Consider the following 27,373-nt stretch of genomic DNA (forward strand, 5'->3'; position numbering starts at 1 on the left):
ACAGGCTTGCTGCGGCATTATGTCGAGCACGCCAAGGGCGCGACGCAAAGGAGATCCACGTGGCTGCGCGAATTAGCGTCGCGGCTGCTGCGCGAGGTACGCCAGGGAGGCAGCCATGGGAGTCCTGGACGCGACGTGACCAAATCACAGAGTGTCCGGCACGGCTGGAAAAAGCGACCTGTGGGGAGGGTGCTCGACTGGAGCAGGGTGTGCGCGTCGGGCGCGCAGCCCTCAGAATGAAAGCTGGTGCTGGGGAGGAGATGGAGCAGAGCTGAGGCGTGAGGAGGGAGGGGTGCCACTGGGGATTGCGCGCGGGTCTAGCCTCCTGAGAATGGCGAGCTCGAGCTGTGAGCCAAGAGGACGCGCGAGGCCATGGGAGGATGGGCATCGGGCTCTGTTGTTGTGGGGAGGAGAAGTTGCAAGGGAGGGGCACGTCCATGGTAGTGAATAAGGGAGCTTGGCCATGTGGGAGCTCGGATGGCGTCCATGGTGAGGGGCGCGGTCACCAGGGCTCCATGGACGAGCAGGAGCAAAGGGAGGAAGATGGCCGGAGAGGAGCTTGAAGCTGATGCCCCGATGGCTGTGAAGGCACGAGCAAGGGCGCGCGCCGACCATGGGAAGCTCCTGTGTCGAAGGGAGGAGGGGCACAGCGAAGGAAGGGCACCTGCTCGCGTTCGGACCAGAGGAGGTCCCTGCGAGAAGGAGGTGGAAGAAGGGCGCCGGTGGTCTGCTGCTAGCGTGAGGGAGCAGTGGAAGAGCTGTCCTGGATGGAGCTCGGTAGAGGGAGGAAGAAGACAGGGAGATGCCAGGAAATGCTTCTGCGCTAAGGAACACTTCTGCTCTAAGGAACGCTGGCTGCTGGTTGATTTAATGTGGTAACGCTGGCGCTCTATTGGTCGGGATGGGGCGGTAGCCATCCACTGGCCTGCTGCAGCCATTAGCGCAGAGAGTGGCGACAAGCCACTAGCCAGCATGGGCGGTGGTGGCAGACTGCCTGCGCCACGCGGTGGCGCTGTCGGCTGTGGCGTGCGGGCACAGGGAAGAAAACAGACGCTGATGACATTGTTAAGGAGCTAAATAAACTTTATTTTATTTCTTTGAAACAAGAGCTCCCGCGGAATTTATTTCTACGGAGAACAGAGCGAATTAGAGTTCCGACGAATGGAAGGTTGAGCGATTAATTCGGCCGAGAGTTTGATTTGACTTCGCTCGGCAATAATTCCCTACGCATGATTCGAAAATAAATTGTCTCAGGATATGACCGGCTTTCGGATTTATGATAGAAAGAGACAAAGCGCGATATTTAAAAATCATTGTCGAGGTTGATTTTCAAATTTGGATCGAACACATAGGTATTAAGCCGAGTCGGATAAAAATTGATTAGAGGACGACATATTGAGTATTCCGTGCGAGAGTACGGACTCAGATTAATTTTTGGACATAGATCGAGTATCGAGAAATTGGATTCGAACACAGCTTGACTAGCAACTGTTGAGCGCTTGATTAAATGAGTTTTGAACGAGATTTATAAATCGAGAATGATTTTTGAGTTTGCGTTTGCGTCGAGAATAAAAGTTTTTAACAGGCTCCAAATTTGGCCTTTCTCGGGATCATTTAACTCAAAAATTCGAGGGCACTTTTCATGAGTAACTTGATAAACAGAGATAAACACGATTGATAAGTAGAAATTTCCACTGATGATAAGAGTTAGGGACAAATGTCACGACATAACACAAAATAGACACCTGGGGTGTCACACAAACTGTGTTTCATTGTCCACAGTTATGGCCTTCGGCACGCCGAAGCGACAAACAATATTCTGCTAGAAGAAATTTTGGATTGTGGCCGAAGTTATTGTAGCCAAAGGCTTTGCTTGAATCCACTTAGAAAAATATTCTACAACCACCACAACATACTTCAAATTACCTTGTGCTGGTGGAAGTGGACCTAACAAATCTAGGCCCCATCTTTGTAATGGCCAAGTAGGTTGTATCAGATGCTTGAGAGACGAAGGTTGCTTCTGATCTCTTGCACATTTTTGACAATTCTCGCACTTTTGAACTAGCTCTGCTGCATCCGAAGCTGCCTTCGGCCAATAAAATCCTTGTCTAAACACTTTTCCCAGTAAGGGCCTAGACCCAATATGAGATCCACACAGACCTGCATGTATCTCCTTCATTAATTCTATACCTTCGATTCTGGATAAACTCTTGAGGAGTGGAGAACAGACTCCATGTTTGTATAATTCCCCTTCTATTATCACATACGGTCTTGTCCTTGCTTCCATTATCTTATTATAAGCTTCGTCATCCGAAAGACAATTACCTTGGAGGAAAGATATAATTTCAGTCCTCCAATCTTCACTATGTACAGGGGAAATTGCAAGCACTGCTCTCTCCATAAGTTCAACCGAGGTGCTTTTATTGTCTCAAAAAATACTTCTGAAGGTAGAGGGAGCCCCTGTGCCGCTGATTTGGCTAACAGATCTGCATGCTCAGTTTCTCCTCTTGGAATATTCTTGACGGAAAAACCTTCCAAAGAAGCCTCCAGCCTTCGAACTGTATCCAGATATTTTTCAAGCTTCGCATCTCTTGCCTTACTACTTTTGTCTACATGACCAGAAATGACTTGAGAGTCAGTTTTAAGGATTGCCATTCTTATTCCCATTGCCTTTAACTTCCGTAGCCCTAAAAGAAGAGCTTCGTATTCAGCAATATTATTTGTACAACTGAAGTCAAGCCTTGCTGCATAACATGTTCTGACTTTAGAAGGCGCAACTAGGACAGCAGCCACTCCTGCACCGAAGGTTCCCCAGGAACCATCGCAGAACACTGTCCAAGCTTCGGCGTCTTTATTTGTTTCTTCTTTCTGAGCCCCTGTCGTCCAATCAGCAATGAAGTCTGCTAACGCCTAAGACTAAATTGAGGATCTATGTACATAGTCAATACTGAATTCGTTAAGCTCTGCAGCCCATTTTCCAATCCTTCTAGTAGCTTCTCTATTCCTCATTATGTCCTTCAGAGGCTGTGATGAAGGAACAATTATGTGATATGCTTGAAAGTAATGCCGAAGCTTCCTGGAGGCCATTAACACAGCATACAACACCTTCTCCAATTCTGTATGGTTTCTCTTTGATAAACTTAGAACTTCGGATACGAAGTATACTGGGGCCTGCTTTTTGATTTGGCCATCTAACTTCTCCTGTACAAGCGCCGCAGTAACTGCAGAGTGAGAAGCTGCTACATATAGGAGTAATGGAGCCCCTGGCGAAGGTGGAGTTAGAGTTGTCAGATATATCAAATATTGCTTTAATTCTTCAAAAGCCTTTTGCTGAACCGGACCCCACTGAAAAACTTCGGCTGGCTTTAGAATTTCAAAAAACGGTAAATTCCTCTCTGCTGATCTTGATATGAACCTATTCAAAGATACAAGCCTTCCTACCAATCGTTGAGCCCCCTTTTTTAAATTTGGTGGCTCCATCCGAAGGATAGCTTCAATCTTGCTCGGGTTGGCATCGATTCCCTTCGTTGATACCAAACATCCAAGGAACTTGCCCTTCTTCATTCCAAAAACACACTTTTCTGGATTTAATTTCAGGCCAGCTTGCCTAAAATTGGCAAATGTCTCTTGCAAATCAGCAATGTGATTTTCTTGCTTCGTGCTTTTGACTATGATATCATCAACATAGGTCAATACATTCCTGCCTATTTGAGAGTGAAGGACCTTGGTTGTCATTCTGCTGAAGCTTCCTCCAGCATTCTTGAGTCCCTCAAGCATCCGAAGATAGCAATAGGTGCCACTGGGAGTTATGAAGCTAGTCTTCGGCTTGCCTTCCTTCTTCATGCAAATTTGATGATAGCCTAAGTAACAATCCAGTAGACACATGAGCTCTGAAGAAGCTGTTGCATCTACAAGAGAGTTTATTCTTGGTAATGGGAACTCATCCTTTGGATAGGCCTTGTTGAGATATGTGAAATCAATGCATATTCTCCATTTACCATTGGCCTTCTTCACCATAACAGTGTTGGCTAGCCATTCTAGGTATTTCACCTCTTCGATGACACCGGCACTAAGAAGTCTCTTCACTTCGTTGTGAGCACCTTCAGCTTTGTCTTCAGACATCTTCTGAAGCCTTTGTTTTCTTGGCCTGAAAGATGGATCCACATTGAGTGAATGTTCAATAACATCTCTGTTAACACCACAAAGATCATTGGCTGACCAAGCAAAGACATCTTTGTTGTTGAATAAAAATCTTAGCAAAGTCTTCTCTTGGTCATCAGATAGCTGAGACCCCAGCAGTACCCTTTGTTCTGCTATATCTTCACATAGAAGCATAGGATTCGGCTGATCCCCCGAAGCAGCCTTCTCTCTTTTGTATTTATACTGCTGACAAGCTTCAGCTCCATCTATGTTATGGATTGCCTTTGAATCTATCCAATTACCTTCAGCCCTTCTGGCAGCTTCTTGACTCCCATGGACAGCAATGGGCCCTTGTTCCGAAGGTATCTTCATGCATAAATATGCTGGATGAAGTATTGCTTCAAAGGCATTAAATGTCCCTCGACCAATGATTGCATTATAGGGGTACTCCATGTCGACAATGTCAAAGACGACCTGTTCGGTTCTTGTGTTGTGGACGTAGCCAAAGGTAACAGACATTGTGATTTTACCAAGTGCGACAATCTGCCTTCCTCCGAAGCCACAAAGAGGATGTGTAGCATCATGAATCTTGTCCTCTGGCTCTTGCATCTGTCTAAAGGCCTTAGCAAATATGATATCCGCTGCACTGCCTTTGTCAACCAAAACATTATGGACCAGAAATCCCTTGATGATACAAGATATGACCATAGCATCATTGCGAGGGTAATCTTTGAGCTGAAGGTCCTCCTGGGAGAAGGTGATTGGAATGTGGGACCACTTGGACTTGATGAAGGGTCCTTGCACCCCAACATGCTGCACTCTTCTTTGCGCTTCCTTCTTTTGCTTCTTGTTGACTGGCTCTGAACACAAACCACCCGTGATTGGGAGCACCAGCTTCGTAGCCGAAGGTGGTACAACTTGGTTGCTGAACGAAGCCATCAGCTCAATTGTGGAAGTGAGTTCACCGGAGGTGGGCGCCAATGTTGGGGACTTGTTCTCAAACGCTATGAATTAAGAACAAGGCAACATAAAATGTTAATGGTTAAAGACCTTCGTGCTTCGAAGCATTATCTCCCTTAGGATATAATGATTTTCAGACGAAGGTCATGAAGGACGTACCTTCATCATCTCAATGTATAATAATGGAAGTAGAAGCATATGAAACATGAGAAACATTATGAACAATCATATGACATCCTTTATATTTCTTTATTATCATATCATAAATATAAACAATATTAAATTACATTTGTACATTCAGCTTGATAGAAGGCAAAAGTCCAAGCGTGACGCACGAATGAATACAAGTCAGCATGAACAGTACGGGGGTACTGTTCACCTATTTATAGGCACGGGACGCAGCCCGATCAAAATTACATTTATGTCCTTGATGACTTGTTACAATCATGACACAAATTATCATGGACTGATCGGTCTTTTCCCCTTTAAATTGGTGCAGCCCTTCGTCTCAAGGCATGTCACTATGCCGAAGCTCCCAGGACCATAGCTTCAGCGTGTACCTCACGCTGTGTTTGCTTATATACCGATCCTTCGAAGGTGTTTCTGCTTAGAGGACCTTCGGCGAAGAAGCAGGCCCCCAACAAAATACATAACAACAATCTACGCATTAAAAGAAAATTCTAGGAACGAGAATCATTAATTTTGGAGTTATAGGTTTTAAGATATGAAGTTCTGAAGGTTTTATGTATTTAATACAAGATTAAGTACTAGATAAATTTTAATGTGCCTTTCATACCAAAACAGTGGCACTAATGGGTAGACAATAATATTAAAAAAATTAGGAAACTAGGATGGACCAATTTGGAGTTCATATGAATTTTCTACAAATTAAACAAGTTTTTGCACTTAAATATGTACTAAAAATTATTTTCTAAATAATTTTCCTGGTTTTATCAATTATCTAGACTGCGCACTGATTTCTGGAAAGCGCAGGGGGTCTGGCACAAGATTCCATAGACTCAGTCTCTCCGTGATGAGGACCGCGGGTTTATTTCCCTATTCCCCGAGGGCCCTTTAACAAAATGCACCCACGAAGGGTATAGATCAATACTGGCCGTTGGATCTGAAATGTGCGCACCAGATTAAAACAACGCCCACGCGAATCGGTACATAATCCCGGTCATCGGATCCAAATCCTACGGATCGGATTCGATCACAAAAAAATAGGTATTCTGGGTCTGATCCGTCGTCTGCCAGCGATCCTACGGTCGCGATATGATCGTACGAAGGGGTATCCTAACTTCTAATCCGGACCGCCCAAGACACATCAGGCGGTCAGCAACCCTTCTTCCCCTCCTCGCGGCAGAAGAGCGATGGCGCGGAACACCGGCGCGGCGGGGCCATTAACGGTCGCCCAGATCACAGAATTAACGCGCTAAGCTTTGAATCGATGAGTGAAACATGATGCCCTACTCTAGAAGAACGCGAGGAATGGATACTTACTCCTCCACGCTATGAGGTCAGACACGGCGACAGTGGGTGGTGATTCCGCAAATCCGACGAGCAATCAGATGGACGCCAATCAACTGCTCGAGTGGACACCCACACCAACACTATCCCCGGCTTCTGTTTAACCCCCCCCCCCCCCCCGTGAACACAAATTGAGGCCCGAGCGATGAGAACCACGACAATTGCAGAGGCGGCGGCGAGGTCGCCGCGATTCGCTCTCCCCCCTCGGTTCTACGGCACTGGTGGCTGAGTAAGGTAGACACAAGGTGCCACGGACGGGTTGACTATTTTATACCCGCAGGAATAGTCAATGCACGACGCCGCCCACCCAAGATCTCCGGCGAGAACGACACGACGCGCGCGGGGTTCGTTGCGCCGATGTAGAGTTGGTATGGACCCGGCTGACGCTGCTATGGCGGCCCCACAGATCAGTGATACGACACGGCAAAGGATGCCACGCCGAGACGCTTGCAACGTGGGCTCGCAATTCATTGAGCGGAATAGTTACGTGGACGCAGAGAGATGGCTGACCAGTGGTCCCCTGTTGTCGGCGCCACCTGGTTAGATGGGCTGGCGCGCGGGTAAATGGCTATTGGGCCGAATAGGGTGTCTTAGGCCCAGTTAGGTCTTTTTCTTTTTTTATTTTTTTATCTTTTCTCATATTCAATTTGAATTCAAATTTTAAATTCAAACCTAGTGCCAAACTTATCTAAAAATTATATTGCGAAATTAGAAGTACCAATTTTTGAAATATAATTATATATATATTATTTATATTTTCATATCCATGTCATAATTGTTTTAAATGCACAATCAAACAAAATCCAATATGATGCAATGGTTTATTTGTGTCTTAGTAAAGATTTACTCCTTTTTAAACATGAGTAGTCACATGTGATGATAATTAGAGATATACACACATATAGAGGAAATACCTCTCTTTTTCCCGTTTATATTATTTCTTACAAATTACAAGTTGGGTATTACAAATCCTACCCCCCTTAACAAGAATATTGCCCTCGAGATTTAGGAAGGACTATGGAAAATATGAGGAAAATCTATGCGAAGCTCTTCTTCTCTCTCCTAGGTTGCTTCATCTTCTCCATGGTGACTCTATTGCACTTTGCACATCTTTATAACCTTATTTCTTGTAACTCGAGTGAGAGTGTCGAGAATCTTGATCGGGTGTTCTGTATAGGTCAGATCATCTTGAACACTAAGGTCCTCCATTTGTAGCTGTTCCTCATGTACCCTGAGGCACTTCTTTAGTTGGGACACGTGAAAGACATCATGTACATCTGACAGGCGATCGGGTAGTTCTAGCTGATATGCAACTTATTCCACTAGCTTTAAGATCAAGAAAGATCCAATGAAGCGAGGGGACAACTTTCCTTTAACTTTAAATCTCCTCATACCCCGGATCGGTGACACCTTCAGATACACGTGATCACCCTCCTTAAACTCCAGTAGTCTTCTCCGAGTATTAGCATAACTCTTCTGCCTTGATTGTGCAATTCTCAAATTCTCTCTTATCATTCGAACTTGTTCTTCTGCCTCTTGTTTAAGTTCAAGCCCAAAGAACTGTCTTTCTCCAATCTGATCCCAATATAGAGGAGTCCTGCACTTCCTGCCATATAAAGCCCCAAATGGTGACATCTTCAAACTGGCCTGATAACTATTATTATAAGAGAACTCCGCATATGGTAAGCTCTTATCCCAACTACCACCATGTTTAAGAGCACAAGCTCTTAACATATCCTCCAGCACTTGGTTAGTCCTCTTGGTCTGCCCATCAGTTTGAGGACGGTAGGTCGAACTAAAATTCAATTGTGTATCCAAGCTCTCATGCAACTTCTTCCAAAACCGAGAGGTAAACTGTGATCCTCGGTCAGACACGATCTTCTTAGACACTCCATGTATACAAACTATCCGAGTCATATACAATTCTGCTAGCTTGGCTCCCGTGTAATTAGTCCTCACAGGTATGAAGTGAGCCACTTTTGTCAGTCTGTCCACAATTACCCAAATAGAGTCATATCCTGCCGGAGTGCGGGGTAGTCCAACAATGAAGTCCATACCAATTTCTTCCCATTTCCACTCGGGTACCTTCAATGGGTGCAATAGTCCAGCTGATCTTTGATGTTCGGTCTTGACTCTTTGACACACATCACACTAAGCCACGTGTGCAGCAACATCTCTTTTTAATCCATACCACCAGTATTTCTGCTTCAAATCCTGATACATCTTAGTGCTACTAGGGTGGATAGAGTAATCACAATTATGGGCTTCTTTCAATATAGTCTCACGAAGGCTATCAATCTCCAAAACACATATCTGATCCTTGAACCACACAGTGCCTTGCTCATCCTCCGTGAATTCTGGACCTCTACCTTCAGTAATCAGATCCTTAATCTCTTGAATTTTAGCATCACCAACCTGACCTTTACGAATTTGTTGCTCCAAGGTAGAGTCCACTTCAATGGTGACTCCTTCAGTGTGAGCATCTATCCCCAGGTTAAGTCTCCTGAAATCCTCAACAATCTCATCGGGTAGCTGGGCAACAATAGCGGAATGAACGTGCTTCTTCCGACTCAAGGCATCTGCAGCCAAATTCGCCTTGCCCGGGTGATAGTGAATCTCCAAATCATAATCCTTAATGAGCTCCAACCAACGGCGTTGCCTAAGGTTGAGATCCTTCTGAGTGAATATATACTTCAAACTCTTATGATCTGTGTACACTTGGCACTTAGTTCCCATAATGTAATGTCTCCATATCTTAAGTGCGTGCACAACAGTTGCCAGTTCTAAGTCATGAGTGGGGTAGTTCAATTCATGTTTTCGCAACTGACGAGATGCATAGGCAATCACATGTCCTTCTTGTATAAGCACACATCCCAAGCCTTGGCCACATGCATCACAATAAATGTCAAATCCCCTCTGTAGATCTGGCATAACCAACACTGGTGGTGACATCAATCTCTTCTTTAATTGATCAAAGCTTTCTTGGCACTTCTCGTCCCACTTAAACTCTCTTCCCTTCTCCAGAAGCGAGGTCATAGGCTTAGCAATCATAGAAAATCCTTCAATAAATCTCTGATAATATCCTGCAAGTCCCAAGAAACTCCATACCCTAGTAACTGTAGTAGGTATGCTCCACGCCATTATCTCCTTAACTTTAGCAGGATCCACTAATATCCCCCCATTAGAAATGATGTGTCCAAGGAATGGCACCTCATCAATCCAGAACTCGCACTTGCTAAACTTGGCGTAGAGTTGATTATCTCGTAGTTTCTGTAGCACCAATCTCAGATGTTCCTCATGATCACTATCACTCTTGGAATAAATAAGAATATCGTCGATGAATACAATGACGAATCTGTCCAAATACTCCATAAACACCGTATTCATAAAATTCATAAAATAAGCTGGTGCATTAGTTAATCCAAACGACATAATAGTGAACTCATATAATCCATATCGGGTTGAGAATGCCGTCTTAGGGATATCTGATGGTCTAATCTTCATTTGATGGTAACTCGATCGGAGATCAATCTTTGAGAATACCCTAGCACCTCTCATCTGATCAAATAAATCCTCAATGCGGGGTAACTGATACTTGTTCTTCACAGTAACATCATTAAGGGACCTATAATCCACACACATCCGTTGTGATCCATCGTTCTTCTGTACAAATAGTACCGGTGCTCCCCAAGGTGAGGAACTCGGACGAATGTACCCAGCCGCTTGTAACTTTGTTTACTGCTTCTTAAGTTCTTTTAATTCTTCTACGGACATTCTGTAGGGGCGTTTAGAAATAGGAGCAGTCCTAGGTAAGAGATCAATGACAAACTCAACTTCCCTCTTCGGTGTCATCCCTGGCAACTCCTGTGGAAAGACATCTGGAAAATCCCTAACCACACGGATGTTGTCACCAACAAACTCCTCAGCTATAAAGAACATCACACGTCTAGAAGAGGTGGTTATTGCAATTTGAACTTTAAATATTTCTCCTTTAGGGCTGGTGAGTTCTACGGTACCCCTACCACATAATATAATGGACTTTGCCTTCCTTCACCATGACATACACAGGATCAGATCTATACTGCTTTCCTCTAATACTATAGCGGTAGCCCAGAATTCTCTTCCCATAATTGTTAATGTCAATCTATGTGTCATGTGATTTGCATCAATAGGCCCTTTAGGTGTGATTACTATCATTGGTTTTCTCATATTTAGCAGTGGTATCTCATTTGTGTTGGCATAACGAGTAGACATAAAAGAATGTGTAGCACCAGAATCAAATAATATTGTTGCAGGAATTGCATTAATATAAAACATACCCAGTGCGATGTCAGCACCATCAGGAGTAGCATTTGCGCTGACTTGATTAACACTCGCTATAGAATATCCCTTGCCAGGAGTCTGTTGCTTGTTCTGAGCTGGTGTACCAGAATTCCCCACCGGACAAGCATTAGCATAGTGCCCAACCTGACTCCACTTGAAGCATGTAGGGTCGGTCTTCTGTCCTGTAGGCCTCGTCGGGGTGGCAATGGAGGCAACCTGATGAGTGGGAGGTGTCCGTGGAGACCCCTGTGGAGCGTACTGAGCTGGACGTGGTCCTCCTCCTGGACGAGTTGGTGTACCCTGTGGTGAAACGTAGCAAGGACGAACACTGCTGCTACCTTGCCCTTGTGAGATTGCCTTCCTCTTCAAGTCTCCCAATTGAACACACTTGTGTTCAATAGCAAGAGCCTTATCAAGCATCCTCTGAAATGATGGAAATGTATGGGCAACCAATGCATATTGTAGCGGCCCATTGAGTCCTTCTATGAAGTGCTCTTGCTTCCTTTCATCATCTGCCACCTCATCACGAGCATATCTTGACAACTGGATGAACTTGTCACGGTACTCGCTGACAGACATGTTGCCTTGCTTCAATGATAGAAACTCCTTCTTCTTGATCTTCATCAATCTAGCTGCAATGTGGCAGTTTCTGAACTATGTACTGAATTCCGCCCAAGTAATAGTGTCAGCAGCATCATGGGCAGCAACATAAGAATCCCACCAGTTAGCAGCAGGACCTGTCAGACGACCAGAAGCATAAAGAACTTTCTCCGGGTTAGAGTATTGGGCGATGTTTAGCATCTTCTCAATTGACTTCAACCAATCATCAACATCTAGTGGGTCTTGCGAACTGGCAAAGGTCGGGGGCTTGTGACTCATAAATTCCAGGTGCTTGTCCCGGGGTGGTACTAGTGGTGGTGGAGGAGGCAGTGGTGCTTGCTGTTGTTGTTGCTGTTGCGCCCTTCTCTCCTGCCGTATCTCCTCTCGCACCTGGTGCATTTCCTGGCGTATCTCCTCTTGTTTCTGGCGCATCTCTTGGCATTCCTGCTGCATCTGCGCATGCATATCCACCATGGTATCTGCCATCTGTTGCATCATCCTCATCTAAGTTGCAACTGTTGGGTCAACTCCGACTGGTGGAGGCGGTGGTGGAGGATCCATCTCTGCTGGTTGTGGCTGGGGTTGTCTAAATATCCTCCAAGTGTGTCGATTGGGAGGTAGATCAATTCCACCACCCTTCCTGGTATTGACCATCTGAGTTAGAAACATATGGTAAGAAAGAAAGGATTATAGACAAGGCAGGTAATTACGAATCATGTTACTTTGGGGGATTTATTAGCTAAGTGTGTTGCCTACTAAGCTAATTCATTACCTTATGGTGGTACATGCTAAGATGCCATATATAATATTTCAATCAATCAATGAAGCAAATCAGACATTTATCATCAGAACAATCATCCAACATTTTTTTAAATATAGAAAATAGTTTTGATTTTTGTCTTAGGCCTCCTATCTCTTACGAAGGTCATAATTGTAGGATTCCAAGGTGTGAAATCCATCTTGTCTCAGAGTAGAAAAGGTAAGAATGATCAGAGTAGAACAGTAGAAGGTGAGACAGGATCAAGATAAGTATAGAAAGAATCAGAGTGAGATAAGTATACAATGAATCAGAGTAAGGTAAGTAGGTAAGGGTTTTATCCATTTCTATCTAGGTTTCGTCCTATAGTTAATATTTCCTCTGATACCACTTCTATCACACCCGGGCTTCAAGGAACAAAGCTGAGTGCATCTCATATATGTGACACCCCAGGTGTCAGTTTCGCGTTATGTCGGGAGATTAATCCTAATCTCGGATGCTCAGTAAAAATTTCTCTTTCTCGCTCGTGTATGTCTCTGATTATCCAGATTATTCCTTCACATTTCACCGAATTTGGAGTTATTCGATCGCGAGAAACAGCCAATTTTGGAGCGTGTTAAAACTTTTATTCTCGGAACGAATGCAAACTCGATGGTCAATCTCGATTTATAAATCTCATCTGAAGCTCTTTAAATCAAACTCTCGACGACTGTTATTTGATCTGAGCCCTAGTCTAATTCCTCGAACTTCGATCGATGTCTGACTATTTTAATCTGAGTCCGTACTCTCAAACGGAATGCTCAATATGTCGTCCTCTAATCAATTTTATCTGACTCGGCCAAATATCTCATGTCCGAACCGAATTCAAAACCCCGTATAGACAATGATTTTAAAATATCACGATTCGCCTTCTCTGACTAAAAATCCGCAAGCCGGTCGTATCCCAAGGCAATTTATTTTCGAACCATGCATGGGTAATTATTTTCGAGCAAAATCAAATTAGACTCTCGGCCGAGTTAATCACGCAATCGTCCGCTCGTCCGAACTCTAGTTCACGCTGTTTTGCGTACAAACGGATTCCGCGGGAGCATTTTTATTCGGGAAAATAAATTAGCGCGACCCGAGTATGTGTTTGGGCCAAATCCAGCCCAGCCCACTAGGCCCACTAAAAAAACCCTAACCCTAGGGCTGCTTCTATAAATAGGGGTGCTCACTTGGAAATTTTCCACTCCCACCCCTCTATTTTCCCTAGCCGCCACAACCCTTCTCCCTCTCTTCTACTTCAGCCGACGCACACATTTTCGTTGTCCCCTTCTCCCACACGACAGCAAGCAGGGAGCTCGGCTCCTCCTCCTCGCCATGGTGCTCGGCACGCCTCCCCACAACAGCAGATCGCCGCTGCCCTCTCTCCCATGGTGGCCTCCCTTGTGACACCTCCCCCTGTAGGGCGTGGGGAGCCTCCCTGCTCGGCCACACCGTCGGCTGGCCATGGCGCCTCCTGCAGTCTTCCCCACGCTATCTTCCTCCTTCCCCGTTGCTGTCTTCACCAACACTCGCCCTCCCATGGAAACCAGCAGCCATGGCGTCCCCCTTCCCAAGCTTCCTTGCCGAGCAGCAGCTTCCCCAGCGCCCCCTCTCTCCCATGGCTGAGCAGCAGCTCTGCTTGCCCCCTCCCATGGCACCTCCACCTCCCTGCGTGCCCTCTGCCCTTCTTCCTCCCCTGGCCGGGCTACTACGCAAAGCAGCGGCAGCAGCTTCCTTGGACGGCACCCAGAAATTCCAGCAGAGCTCGCCCTATTTTTTTTCCTCCTTGGCCGAAGTTTCCCCCTGCTGCTAGCTCAGCAACCATGGCGAGCAGTCCCCGGCAGCGAGCTCCTCCCTTGCCTTGCTGTCGGACGTTCCTGCCACTACCTCGCTCCATCGTCGCGCAGCGAACTCCATCGCCGACCTGCGCAGCAAGCTGCGCGCTGCAGCAGCAGCCATGAGATCCCGTCCGTGTCGCCAGCGTCGACCCGATCTGCGCAGCGGTGCCGGTCCACCGCAGCAGCCCCATGCTGCGCCGTTGATCTGAGCGGTTCGACTGTCTCCGCGTCTCGCTTCGCCGAATCGGCGCAGCGCCGACGTGTCATCGTGGGAACCCGTGGTGAGACCCCGCTGTCCTGCGCTTTTTGTGTTCGATTAAAAGGCCGCACCAATGAATCACATAATAAATTGTGTAATGATTGTGTATGTCATTTAATCGCAGCCCTTGTCGACGTCACGCCTTGCGCATCGCTCGTCGGCAAAGAGCCCAAACTAATGGCATGCATGCGCGGCATGAGTCGGCCAGGTTGTTCGCCTTGTATGATTGCGATTTATTTTACTTACGTATTCGGTCGATGATGTGCCTGCGTGTTTATATGCGTGTGAAAATAAATTGTATGAATGAACACGTATATAGAAGAAAATGAAGTAGAACAAGAACTCGAATGTTTTTATATTTTTGGTAGGATCACATTTGCGGTTAGAGACAAAGAGGTTGTTCGATGCGCGCGATTTGTAGTTTGTCTAATTATGTTTTGGTTGATGTGGAGTACATGGGTGTTTAATTATGTGTGGGTATAAAAATGTTTTGGGTTATATGCAGTGGCAAGGTCGCATTCACGTTTTGGTAAACAAATGTGTCGTATTGTTTTATGTGATGAGTAAGTCTGGAAATACAAGTTATATGAGGATTGAATTAGTACACGTATGTGCGTGTGAACTGTGGTGTATTTTAGTAGTGGTGGCGTAAGATAATTGATTGAGGAGTGCGGGTATATGCCGTAATATGGTTATACTCGCGACGAGGAAAGATGTATGTATTGTGTAACACGACGCTTAGATCGCTAATATATAGTCGTGCGAAGTATGCTCATAATGGTTGTGTGATTAAGGAGTGATGTAGTGGCAAGCGAGAAGTAAGTTTAGTATTTTTTTACATGGTTAGTTGATAGCCTCTATCGGTGTTGTCATGATTTTTGTGGTGTGGCAATGTGATGCTTCGCTTTATCAATCAATACATTCTATGCCCATGGGATAAATAAATATCTTGTTGGTTGATTAGAGGTCTTATATGAGCGTTATCGCAGCCCAATGATTATTGGAGGCGAGTCGCGTTCATGAGTCAATCCTTGCTAAAATTGAAGAACAGTCCGATAACATATGCACATGGGTGCTGTAGGTCCTTCAGTAGCCAGTGTAAGTCTTATGGAGTTTTATGCCATGTTCTAATGTCTCTATGTTAGACCTCCTAAAATATGGTGTTTTAAGTGACTTGTGTGTTGTCCAGCTTAAGTTGAGAAAAGGTTAAGAAACATTAATTAACCTGCTCCCCCCCATGTTTTGAGTCGCAATGTCTAAAATGGTTTGCTAAGTTTTATGTTGTGTTAGCCAACTCATGTAAGTAGGAGTCGGTTGTGTAAGTGAGTGTGATATATATGTTGTGTCTCGGATTGTGGTAATAATAGGCAAACCGATGTGTATGATGTATAGCGGCCTAGGTTGTTGCTTTGGTTAACCAACTTGCTAGATGGCTTTGGTTAAGCTCGTAGTCACAGTGATTTGCTTGTTGTAATCCAAATGCGTATGTTTATGGTCGCTGATGAAAAGTAGTAGCGCTCATGTGATGTCCAATTTAAAACGCAAATTGTTGGGTGATTATCGTAGAGAATGCGTTGTTAATTGGTTGTAGTGATTTTAGTGCACTAAATGATTTGGATAAAATTTGTAAGTCTACTTGTTAGTCCTCATTTAATTATTTTAACTCTAACAAATGTCAAAGTGTTATAATAATTCAAGTCTGTAGAACGCGGCAATTCTTGAATTGTATAGAAGCTGAAATGTATTGATTGCTGTTTTGGGCTGCACGTATTGTTTTCGGTGTGCTGTATGTTTGATGAACTAAATTGTGTTTTCTGTAGATATGTGCTATAGAAAGGTGGTAGATAACCTTATTATCTTGCTGGTGTTAAAATTTGACAGCCATAGGTCTGACGGTTTAGGAGTTAGGATTTTTACAAATTCAGTAACTGAATCTGTCCAAATTCTGTACAGATTTCAGAAACTGCATTGTTTGCCTAATTTAATGTTACAATCTGTTCATGGTCATTATAAGAAAGTTGTAGACGCTTTTCTGATCTTACTTGTGTTAAAATTTCATAAACACAGGCCTGATAGTTTAAGAGTTATGAATTTTACAAACTGGTTGCTGTGTTCTGTCCTCTGTCAGGACAGATTTCGAAAACTGTAATGTTTGATTTGATTAAACCTGGAATCACTTCTTGGTGATTATAAAAGTTATGTAGTGCTTTTGCCAAGCTTTCCAAAAAGTCTTGGATCACTCTTTTTGGTGATCTAAAGCTTAAGTTATGAATGTTTCAAATATGAAGACTGAATCTGTCCAGTTCTGGACAGCAAAGTCTTATAGTGATGTTTATCCTTAGTTAAATATTAAATCACCTTGAGATGTTTATGAATGATATGTAGACAATTTTATTACCTTTCCAGAAAGTCTAGGAGCACCTTGTTTGATTGTCTGAATCTTCAGTTGTGAATTTTTGAAGTTGCAAGTCTGAATCTGTCCAAATCTGGACAGATCTGTTGTGTTAGCATTTTTAACCTTGCTAAGTGTGGAATCTTGTTGAGATGAAAATACCAAAGTTGTAGATAACATTTTAAGCTTTCCAGAAAGTCCTAGTTTGCTATGTTTGCATTAATATTTGAAAAGTTATGATTAAAACAAGTAGCTGCTGTGCTGCTGTCCTAAAAATCTGCACGTGCTCAAATGAATATTTAGTTCACCATTTTGGTTAAAAATGCTTAGTAGCACTTAACAGACATAGACTTGTGATGACTAAACTTAGGTTAACATGTGTTCCATGATTAATGTGCTTGCTTGCTGTAGTTGATTGTGATAGAGGGGTCCATCAACATTGATGCATAGGTCCTCTGTTAAACTTGTGTTGAGATGCTTTTGTGCGATTAATATAAGAACTAATGAAAAGTCGTAGTAACTAAATAAATGCTTGCACTTGTGATGTCGTGTTGCGTTGGTTAATTATAGGTATTAATCGTCGTCCTTCCAGTGGTGTGATGTTGTGCGCTCGATGAAGTATAGATAACTAAAGCTAACATGTGGTTGTCTGCGGTGTTTTCTCATTTAATATTTATTTCGTCGCTGTGTCTTTGTATATCTTGTGTTACTTTCATTATATTCATACATATGCATCTTGCATCTCATATAGGACCGAGAGATGGTGATCGAGCAACTGACGTGGTGCCAACCACAAGCTGCAGATGGAGGACAACCTAAGGAAGGATGGACATAACCAGTAGATACTCGCCAAGCGAGTACCTACCCCAGCAAACACTATCTAAGTGTTAAATTAAAGGCAAGCCCCGGTTTTATGCATAACCGTTATATATGCTATTTTACTGCACTTAATGTTTGTAGGCTTGTACTGTGCACTTAAGTGTAGGAGTTGACTGAAACCCTAGTTGCATGAACCCAGGATTCCCTTTGAGATGGATACTAGTATGCTAGGTCGAGTAGCTGCTTTACTAATTAGGGATCTCGGTAGAAGTCGAGTGATTTTTCTAGCACTCGCGCGAGGTCAGGATTTGGTTGTATCCAGTTTTATATCATAATGATGATGGTATGTGGACAACGGTCCATGGGGATGCGTTGTCTACGAGATGGAAATTGGAATAAGGATTAAGGTGTGGTACCGTGAGTCAAGCGTTTGAACGTACTAAACACATACCGAGAAATATGGTAAATCGGTAAGCCTAGTACCTGAGTGAACCTGCCCGCAGACTTTACCTCTCACGCGACCTGAGACGTGGTCTCCCATTCCGGTTATGGTGGGTACAAGTGCGGTCACTGCACGACGGCAGTCGGGGTCAGTGAGGCATTGTACGCCAAGGCGGTGAGCCCTGATCTGTTGCCAGGGAATCGATGGGGACGGTTGATATGTGTGGGGACGGAGTGCACCTACATGTCGTGTGTTTAGGTTTACCTTGCAAGGTTTAAAAAACTCGATTCGAATCGTCTGCTTGTCGCAGCTAATGAGACTGCTTGATCCATGCTGCTACATTGAGTAATAAGTGGAAATGTGGTGACTGGCAAAAGATGTTGGTTGATAAAAATGTTTGATACCATGTATGATTAGCTAGGTACACATCTAGTTAAAAAGGATCATACTAAAACTTGAAAAGCTAAAACATAATTTTAGACTCAGCTAGTGCTTTTGGCAAACCAAACCCCTCAGCCAAACAGTTGCATGTCTAGAGGTAGAGGAGTAGACTCCTCACACCGGGTAAGTCTAGCTGAGTATTAGTATACTCAGCCTTGCTTGTGGCATAATTTTTGCAGGTACTTCTTAGGTTGATTGGTTGATGGTGTGACTTGGCCTTTATCCCTGCCACCGGGATAGATGGTCGAGAGGGTTACTGCTTCCGCAAGAGAGGACCAGGAGGAGTAGCGTGGCCAGGCTTCGCCATGTTACTCGGGTCTTCTCCGTTAGTTATTTCCGCTGCATTAAAATTTATGGTTATTATTTCTGAAACTCCGATAATGTAATCACTAATGATACTTATTAAATTTGTGGTATTATGTTTTATTGTATTTCTCTGTGCCTCACCTTCGAGTGAGCTAGTGGTATTCGATCCTGGATAAGTGGCTTTATCGGACTAGATCCGAGGGACTGACGGGTTATTCCTGTTTAAGTGTGTTGCTGCCCTTAAGGGTGCGACTTGGGCACTTAAGCTGGAATAATTCGGGCGGTTCCGCCACAGCTGGTATCGGAGCGAATACCATCATAGAGAAGTCAATAAGTCATGAATACCATCTTTTTAAAAGTAAAACTTGCTTAGAAACCAATGTTAGATAGATCGTCAGGACGATAAGGATAGACCTAGGACGTGAAGCCTTAGGAAATAGATGGGTAGCTAGGTGGCTAGTTATTTAGGCCATAAAGGCTACTACTACTATTAATAGGGATGTTGTAAAAGCACCCGAAAAATTAGTTAGGTCTGAGAAGACGACTAGAATAAGCATGCATCATGATTGTCGCATTATAATTGTCTCTTGTGCACCAACCTGCTTCTCTCACCTTTATTCCAATAATAGAAACTTGTGAATAATGTGATGTACTGCTATGTTAGAAATGCCTTACCCCGTGTCAGGTTGGTAAGTCTTGTTAGTTCGTGCTATGTGTTTGTCTTGTCTTGCTATCTAGGTGGTATTGTGATTGTTCAACCCTTGTTGCAAAAAAAAAGTGTTGTTTGTTCTGCTCATGAAAAAGACCCCCCGTCCAAACAACCTTGAGTTTCGCAAGTGAAACCTCCAAAAAAAATCATGCTTGTGTTGGTATTTTTCTTGCCCTTGTGTGTTTTACACTTGAAATTGCACCTGCACAACTTATAGACACCCACAGCTTAACCGTTAGACCAACCTAAGTCTCCCTGTGCACTTGTTGTGTCAAAAAAAATTTTCTTTGGTGTCTAGTTGCGCAAACCCTATCAAGGCCATGTTTCTTCCCATAGATCCTGTCCCGAATCTTCATAACCTTTCTGGTGCTCGTCCTAAGCGACCTCATGCGACTACCTCTCCTTTCACATGGCTCTGGTAATCCTTTTTCTTATGAATCATGTTGGCTTTATCATCCGAATCTCGGGATCCCCTATTGATTCTGCCCCGTTATCTGGTTATCTGCTATAACCCATTCTCAAGTATCGGATGTTGATCTGCCTAAATCTCTCAATTCTGATAATTCTTATACTCGTTCTTCGAGGATCATGACGTTGTTTTATCAATTTTATCTTTAAACGGCGTATCCATTTAGTTCAATGGATGTTGCTGTTATCTTTGGATCTCTCATGTCTCTAAAAGCTTATCAATCTCAATCTCATGGTTGGTTCATCCTCCTATTAAATATCGTATCAATCTTTGGTTGATAATCCCCGTGATGATCATAAAATAGTTCTCTGAGTTAAAGAAAATTCTCATGTGATGCTCTTTTGTCTGCAATCTCTGCTTCAACTCCGGTCACATTCTTATTTTCTGAGCCATACTCTCATGGGCTCCATCTATCTGTGCTATGTGAATTTCTTATTGGTTGCGTTTGGTAATGATGTCATGACTAACGACTGATGGTGCCACGACGAGACCGAGAGCCTACTATGGTGCACACATGGTTGGGCTGCTCGGCACGCGCTGGTATCGTGGTTAATAGTTGTGATCCATTACGAGACTATACTGATGTGCCATCATTTGTGGACCCTCTCTCGGAATGATCGCTGCATTTTTTCTCGATATGTCGCGATATTCTATCCAAATCTGTCTTCAGTATCTTGTCAGATACCCTCTCATAAATTTGCATCTATCTTCAGTCTGGGAGTTACATGCTTCTCCACCCTTAAATATCCTCATTCGAATCTCAGGACGAGATTCTTTTTAAGGGGGGAAGGCTGTGACACCCCAGGTGTCAGTTTCGCGTTATGTCGGGAGATTAATCCTAATCTCGGATGCTCAGTAAAAATTTCTCTTTCTCGCTCGTGTATGTCTCTGATTATCCAGATTATTCCTTCACATTTCACCGAATTCGGAGTTATTCGATCGCGAGAAACAGCCAATTTTGGAGCGTGTTAAAACTTTTATTCTCGGAACGAATGCAAACTCGATGGTCAATCTCGATTTATAAATCTCATCTGAAGCTCTTTAAATCAAACTCTCGACGACTGTTATTTGATCTGAGCCCTAGTCTAATTCCTCGAACTTCGATCGATGTCTGACTATTTTAATCTGAGTCCGTACTCTCAAACAGAATGCTCAATATGTCGTCCTCTAATCAATTTTATCTAACTCGGCCAAATATCTCATGTCCGAACCGAATTCAAAACCCCGTATAGACAATGATTTTAAAATATCACGATTCGCCTTCTCTGACTAAAAATCTGCAAGCCGGTCGTATCCCGAGGCAATTTATTTTCGAACCATGCGTGGGTAATTATTTTCGAGCGAAATCAAATTAGACTCTCGGCCGAGTTAATCACGCAATCGTCCGCTCGTCCGAACTCTAGTTCACGCTATTTTGTGTACAAACGGATTCCGCGGGAGCATTTTTATTCGGGAAAATAAATTAGCGCGACCCGAGTATGTGTTTGGGCCAAATCCAGCCCACCCCACTAGGCCCACTAAAAAAACCCTAACCCTAGGGCTGCTTCTATAAATAGAGGTGCTCACTTGGAAATTTTCCACTCCCACCCCTCTATTTTCCCTAGCCGCCACAACCCTTCTCCCTCTCTTCTACTTCAGCCGACGCACACATTTTCGTTGTCCCCTTCTCCCACACGACAGCAAGCAGGGAGCTCGGCTCCTCCTCCTCACCATGGTGCTCGGCACGCCTCCCCACAACAGCAGATCGCCGCTGCCCTCTCTCCCATGGTGGCCTCCCTTGTGACACCTCCCCCTGTAGGGCGTGGGGAGCCTCCCTGCTCGGCCACACCGTCGGCTGGCCATGGCGCCTCCTGCAGTCTTCCCCACGCTATCTTCCTCCTTCCCCGTTGCTGTCTTCACCAACACTCGCCCTCCCATGGAAACCAGCAGCCATGGCGTCCCCCTTCCCAAGCTTCCTTGCCGAGCCGCAGCTTCCCCAGCGCCCACTCTCTCCCATGGCTGAGCAGCAACTCTGCTTGCCCCCTCCCATGGCACCTCCACCTCCCTGCGTGCCCTCTGCCCTTCTTCCTCCCCTGGCCGGGCTACTACGCAAAGTAGCGGCAGCAGCTTCCTTGGACGGCGCCCAGAAATTCCAGCAGAGCTCGCCCTATTTTTTTTCCTCCCTGGCCGAAGTTTCCCCCTGCTGCTAGCTCGGCAACCATGGCGAGCAGCCCCCGGCAGCGAGCTCCTCCCTTGCCTTGCTGTCGGACGTTCCTGCCACTACCTCGCTCCATCGTCGCGCAGCGAACTCCATCGCCGACCTGCGCAGCAAGCTGCGCGCTGCAGCAGCAGCCATGAGATCTCGTCCGTGTCGCCAGCGTCGACCCGATCTGCGCAGCGGTGCCGGTCCACCGCAGCAGCCCCATGCTGCGCCGTTGATCTGCGTGGTTCGACTGTCTCCGCGTCTCGCTTCGCCGAATCGGCGCAGCGCCGACGTGCCATCGTGGGAACCCGTGGTGAGACCCCGCTGTCCTGCGCTTTTTTTGTTCGATTAAAAGGCCGCACCAATGAATCACATAATAAATTGTGTAATGATTGTGTATGTCGTTTAATCGCAGCCCTTGTCGACGTCACGCCTTGCGCATCGCTCGTCGGCAAAGAGCCCAAACTAATGGCATGCATGCGCGGCATGAGTCGGCCAGGTTGTTCGCCTTGTATGATTGCGATTTATTTTACTTACGTATTCGGTCGATGATGTGCCTGCGTGTTTATATGCGTGTGAAAATAAATTATATGAATGAACACGTATATAGAAGAAAAATGAAGTAGAACAAGAACTCGAATGTTTTTATATTTTTGGTAGGATCACATTTGCGGTTAGAGACAAAGAGGTTGTTCGATGCGTGCGATTTGTAGTTTGTCTAATTATGTTTTGGTTGATGTGGAGTACATGGGTGTTTAATTATGTGTGGGTATAAAAATGTTTTGGGTTATATGCAGTGGCAAGGTCGCATTCACGTTTTGGTAAACAAATGTGTCGTATTGTTTTATGTGATGAGTAAGTCTGGAAATACAAGTTATATGAGGATTGAATTAGTACACGTATGTGCGTGTGAACTGTGGTGTATTTTAGTAGTGGTGGCGTAAGATAATTGATTGAGGAGTGTGGGTATATGCCGTAATATGGTTATACTCGCGACGAGGAAAGATGTATGTATTGTGTAACACGACGCTTAGATCGCTAATATATAGTCGTGCGAAGTATGCTCATAATGGTTGTGTGATTAAGGAGTGATGTAGTGGCAAGCGAGAAGTAAGTTTAGTATTTTTTTACATGGTTAGTTGATAGCCTCTATCGGTGTTGTCATGATTTTTGTGGTGTGGCAATGTGATGCTTCGCTTTATCAATCAATACATTCTATGCCCATGGGATAAATAAATATCTTGTTGGTTGATTAGAGGTCTTATATGAGCGTTATCGCAGCCCAATGATTATTGGAGGCGAGTAGCGTTCATGAGTCAATCCTTGCTAAAATTGAAGAACAGTCCGATAACATATGCACATGGGTGCTGTAGGTCCTTCAGTAGCCAGTGTAAGTCTTATGGAGTTTTATGCCATGTTCTAATGTCTCTATGTTAGACCTCCTAAAATATGGTGTTTTAAGTGACTTGTGTGTTGTCCAGCTTAAGTTGAGAAAAGGTTAAGAAACATTAATTAACCTGCTCCCCCCCATGTTTTGAGTCGCAATGTCTAAAATGGTTTGCTAAGTTTTATGTTGTGTTAGCCAACTCATGTAAGTAGGAGTCGGTTGTTTAAGTGAGTGTGATATATATGTTGTGTCTCGGATTGTGGTAATAATAGGCAAACCGATGTGTATGATGTATAGCGGCCTAGGTTGTTGCTTTGGTTAACCAACTTGCTAGATGGCTTTGGTTAAGCTCGTAGTCACAGTGATTTGCTTGTTGTAATCCAAATGCGTATGTTTATGGTCGCTGATGAAAAGTAGTAGCGCTCATGTGATGTCCAATTTAAAACGCAAATTGTTGGGTGATTATCGTAGAGAATGCGTTGTTAATTGGTTGTAGTGATTTTAGTGCACTAAATGATTTGGATAAAATTTGTAAGTCTACTTGTTAGTCCTCATTTAATTATTTTAACTCTAACAAATGTCAAAGTGTTATAATAATTCAAGTCTCTAGAACGCGGCAATTCTTGAATTGTATAGAAGCTGAAATGTGTTGATTGCTGTTTTGGGCTGCACGTATTGTTTTCGGTGTGCTGTATGTTTGATGAACTAAATTGTGTTTTCTGTAGATATGTGCTATAGAAAGGTGGTAGATAACCTTATTATCTTGCTGGTGTTAAAATTTGACAGCCATAGGTCTGACGGTTTAGGAGTTAGGATTTTTACAAATTCAGTAACTGAATCTGTCCAAATTCTGTACAGATTTCAGAAACTGCATTGTTTGCCTAATTTAATGTTACAATCTGTTCATGGTCATTATAAGAAAGTTGTAGACGCTTTTCTGATCTTACTTGTGTTAAAATTTCATAAACACAGGCCTGATAGTTTAAGAGTTATGAATTTTACAAACTGGTTGCTGTGTTCTGTCCTCTGTCAGGACAGATTTCGAAAACTGTAATGTTTGATTTGATTAAACCTGGAATCACTTCTTGGTGATTATAAAAGTTATGTAGTGCTTTTGCCAAGCTTTCCAAAAAGTCTTGGATCACTCTTTTTGGTGATCTAAAGCTTAAGTTATGAATGTTTCAAATATGAAGACTGAATCTGTCCAGTTCTGGACAGCAAAGTCTTATAGTGATGTTTATCCTTAGTTAAATATTAAATCACCTTGATATGTTTATAAATGATATGTAGACAATTTTATTACCTTTCCAGAAAGTCTAGGATCACCTTGTTTGGATGTCTGAATCTTCAGTTGTGAATTTTTGAAGTTGCAAGTCTGAATCTGTCCAAATCTGGACAGATCTGTTGTGTTAGCATTTTTAACCTTGCTAAGTGTGGAATCTTGTTGAGATGAAAATACCAAAGTTGTAGATAACATTTTAAGCTTTCCAGAAAGTCCTAGTTTTCTATGTTTGCATTAATATTTGAAAAGTTATGATTAAAACAAGTAGCTGCTGTGCTGCTGTCCTAAAAATCTGCACGTGCTCAAATGAATATTTAGTTCACCATTTTGGTTAAAAATGCTTAGTAGCACTTAACAGACATAGACTTGTGATGACTAAACTTAGGTTAACATGTGTTCCATGATTAATGTGCTTGCTTGCTGTAGTTGATTGTGATAGAGGGGTCCATCAACATTGATGCATAGGTCCTCTGTTAAACTTGTGTTGAGATGCTTTTGTGCGATTAATATAAGAACTAATGAAAAGTCGTAGTAACTAAATAAATGCTTGCACTTGTGATGTCGTGTTGCGTTGGTTAATTATAGGTATTAATCGTCGTCCTTCCAGTGGTGTGATGTTGTGCGCTCGATGAAGTATAGATAACTAAAGCTAACATGTGGTTGTCTGCGGTGTTTTCTCATTTAATATTTATTTCGTCGCTGTGTCTTTGTATATCTTGTGTTACTTTCATTATATTCATACATATGCATCTTGCATCTCATATAGGACCGAGAGATGGTGATCGAGCAACTGACGTGGTGCCAACCACAAGCTGCAGATGGAGGACAACCTAAGGAAGGATGGACATAACCAGTAGATACTCGCCAAGCGAGTACCTACCCCAGCAAACACTATCTAAGTGTTAAATTAAAGGCAAGCCCCGGTTTTATTCATAACCGTTATATATGCTATTTTACTGCACTTAATGTTTGTAGGCTTGTACTGTGCACTTAAGTGTAGGAGTTGACTGAAACCCTAGTTGCATGAACCCAGGATTCCCTTTGAGATGGATACTAGTATGCTAGGTCGAGTAGCTGCTTTACTAATTAGGGATCTCGGTAGAAGTCGAGTGATTTTTCTAGCACTCGCGCGAGGTCAGGATTTGGTTGTATCCAGTTTTATATCATAATGATGATGGTATGTGGACAACGGTCCATGGGGATGCATTGTCTACGAGATGGAAATTGGAATAAGGATTAAGGTGTGGTACCGTGAGTCAAGCGTTTGAACGTACTAAACACATACCGAGAAATATGGTAAATCGGTAAGCCTAGTACCTGAGTGAACCTTCCCGCAGACTTTACCCCTCACGCGACCTGAGACGTTGTCTCCCATTTCGGTTATGGTGGGTACAAGTGCGGTCACTGCACGACGGCAGTCGGGGTCAGTGAGGCATTGTACGCCAAGGCGGTGAGCCCTGATCTGTTGCCAGGGAATCGATGGGGACGGTTGATATGTGTGGGGACGGAGTGCCCCTACATGTCGTGTGTTTAGGTTTACCTTGCAAGGTTTAAAAAACTCGATTCGAATCGTCTGCTTCTCGCAGCTAATGAGACTGCTTGATCCATGCTGCTACATTGAGTAATAAGTGGAAATGTGGTGACTGGCAAAAGATGTTGGTTGATAAAAATGTTTGATACCATGTATGATTAGCTAGGTACACATCTAGTTAAAAAGGATCATACTAAAACTTGAAAAGCTAAAACATGATTTTAGACTCAGCTAGTGCTTTTGGCAAACCAAACCCCTCAGCCAAACAGCTGCATGTCTAGAGGTAGAGGAGTAGACTCCTCACACCGGGTAAGTCTAGCTGAGTATTAGTATACTCAGCCTTGCTTGTGGCATAATTTTTGCAGGTACTTCTTAGGTTGATTGGTTGATGGTGTGACTTGGCCTTTATCCCTGCCACCGGGATAGATGGTCGAGAGGGTTACTGCTTCCGCAAGAGAGGACCAGGAGGAGTAGCGTGGCCAGGCTTCGCCATGTTACTCGGGTCTTCTCCGTTAGTTATTTCCGCTGCATTAAAATTTATGGTTATTATTTCTGAAACTCCGATAATGTAATCACTAATGATACTTATTAAATTTGTGGTATTATGTTTTATTGTATTTCTCTGTGCCTCACCTTCGAGTGAGCTAGTGGTATTCGATCCTAGATAAGTGGTTTTATCGGACTAGATCCGAGGGACTGACGGGTTATTCCTGTTTAAGTGTGTTGCTGCCCTTAAGGGTGCGACTTGGGCACTTAAGCTGGAATAATTCGGGCGGTTCCGCCACAATATATGCACCAGAGAAGACAACACATATAATAACATAGTGCATAGAGATAAATGTCATAAATATCATAAATGTACTTATTACATAGTGGAAGTCTTACAAAAATAAATATTAAAATAAAGCGAACTATATATTATTCCCTGGCACCACAAAGCTGACTAGGAAACGCCACCTAGATCAAGTCGAAAGCCTCAGTG

At 43.8% G+C, this 27,373-nt stretch overlaps 1 protein-coding gene and 1 long non-coding RNA gene across 2 annotated transcripts; both read left to right on the top strand.

The window, feature by feature from the left end:
• The first annotated feature begins 477 nt into the window (after positions 1-477).
• On the top strand, positions 478-17,721 carry LOC103638408 (uncharacterized). Its single transcript, XM_035962827.1, has 5 exons — positions 478-777; positions 11,142-11,265; positions 13,962-14,453; positions 14,556-14,639; positions 17,575-17,721. Exons 1-5 carry the CDS (start codon positions 478-480, stop codon positions 17,640-17,642), a joined length of 1,068 nt encoding a protein of 355 aa, XP_035818720.1. The 3' UTR covers positions 17,643-17,721.
• Positions 17,722-21,238: 3,517 nt separating this feature from the next.
• On the top strand, positions 21,239-25,773 carry LOC103638407 (uncharacterized). Its single transcript, XR_002265056.2, has 3 exons — positions 21,239-22,504; positions 22,607-22,690; positions 25,627-25,773. It is a non-coding gene; the product is annotated as an uncharacterized lncRNA (long non-coding RNA).
• The last annotated feature ends 1,600 nt before the right edge of the window (positions 25,774-27,373 follow it).

The sequence above is a fragment of the Zea mays genome, chromosome 9 (genome assembly GCF_902167145.1).
Source record: "Zea mays cultivar B73 chromosome 9, Zm-B73-REFERENCE-NAM-5.0, whole genome shotgun sequence".
NCBI classification, from domain to species: Eukaryota; Viridiplantae; Streptophyta; class Magnoliopsida; order Poales; family Poaceae; genus Zea; species Zea mays.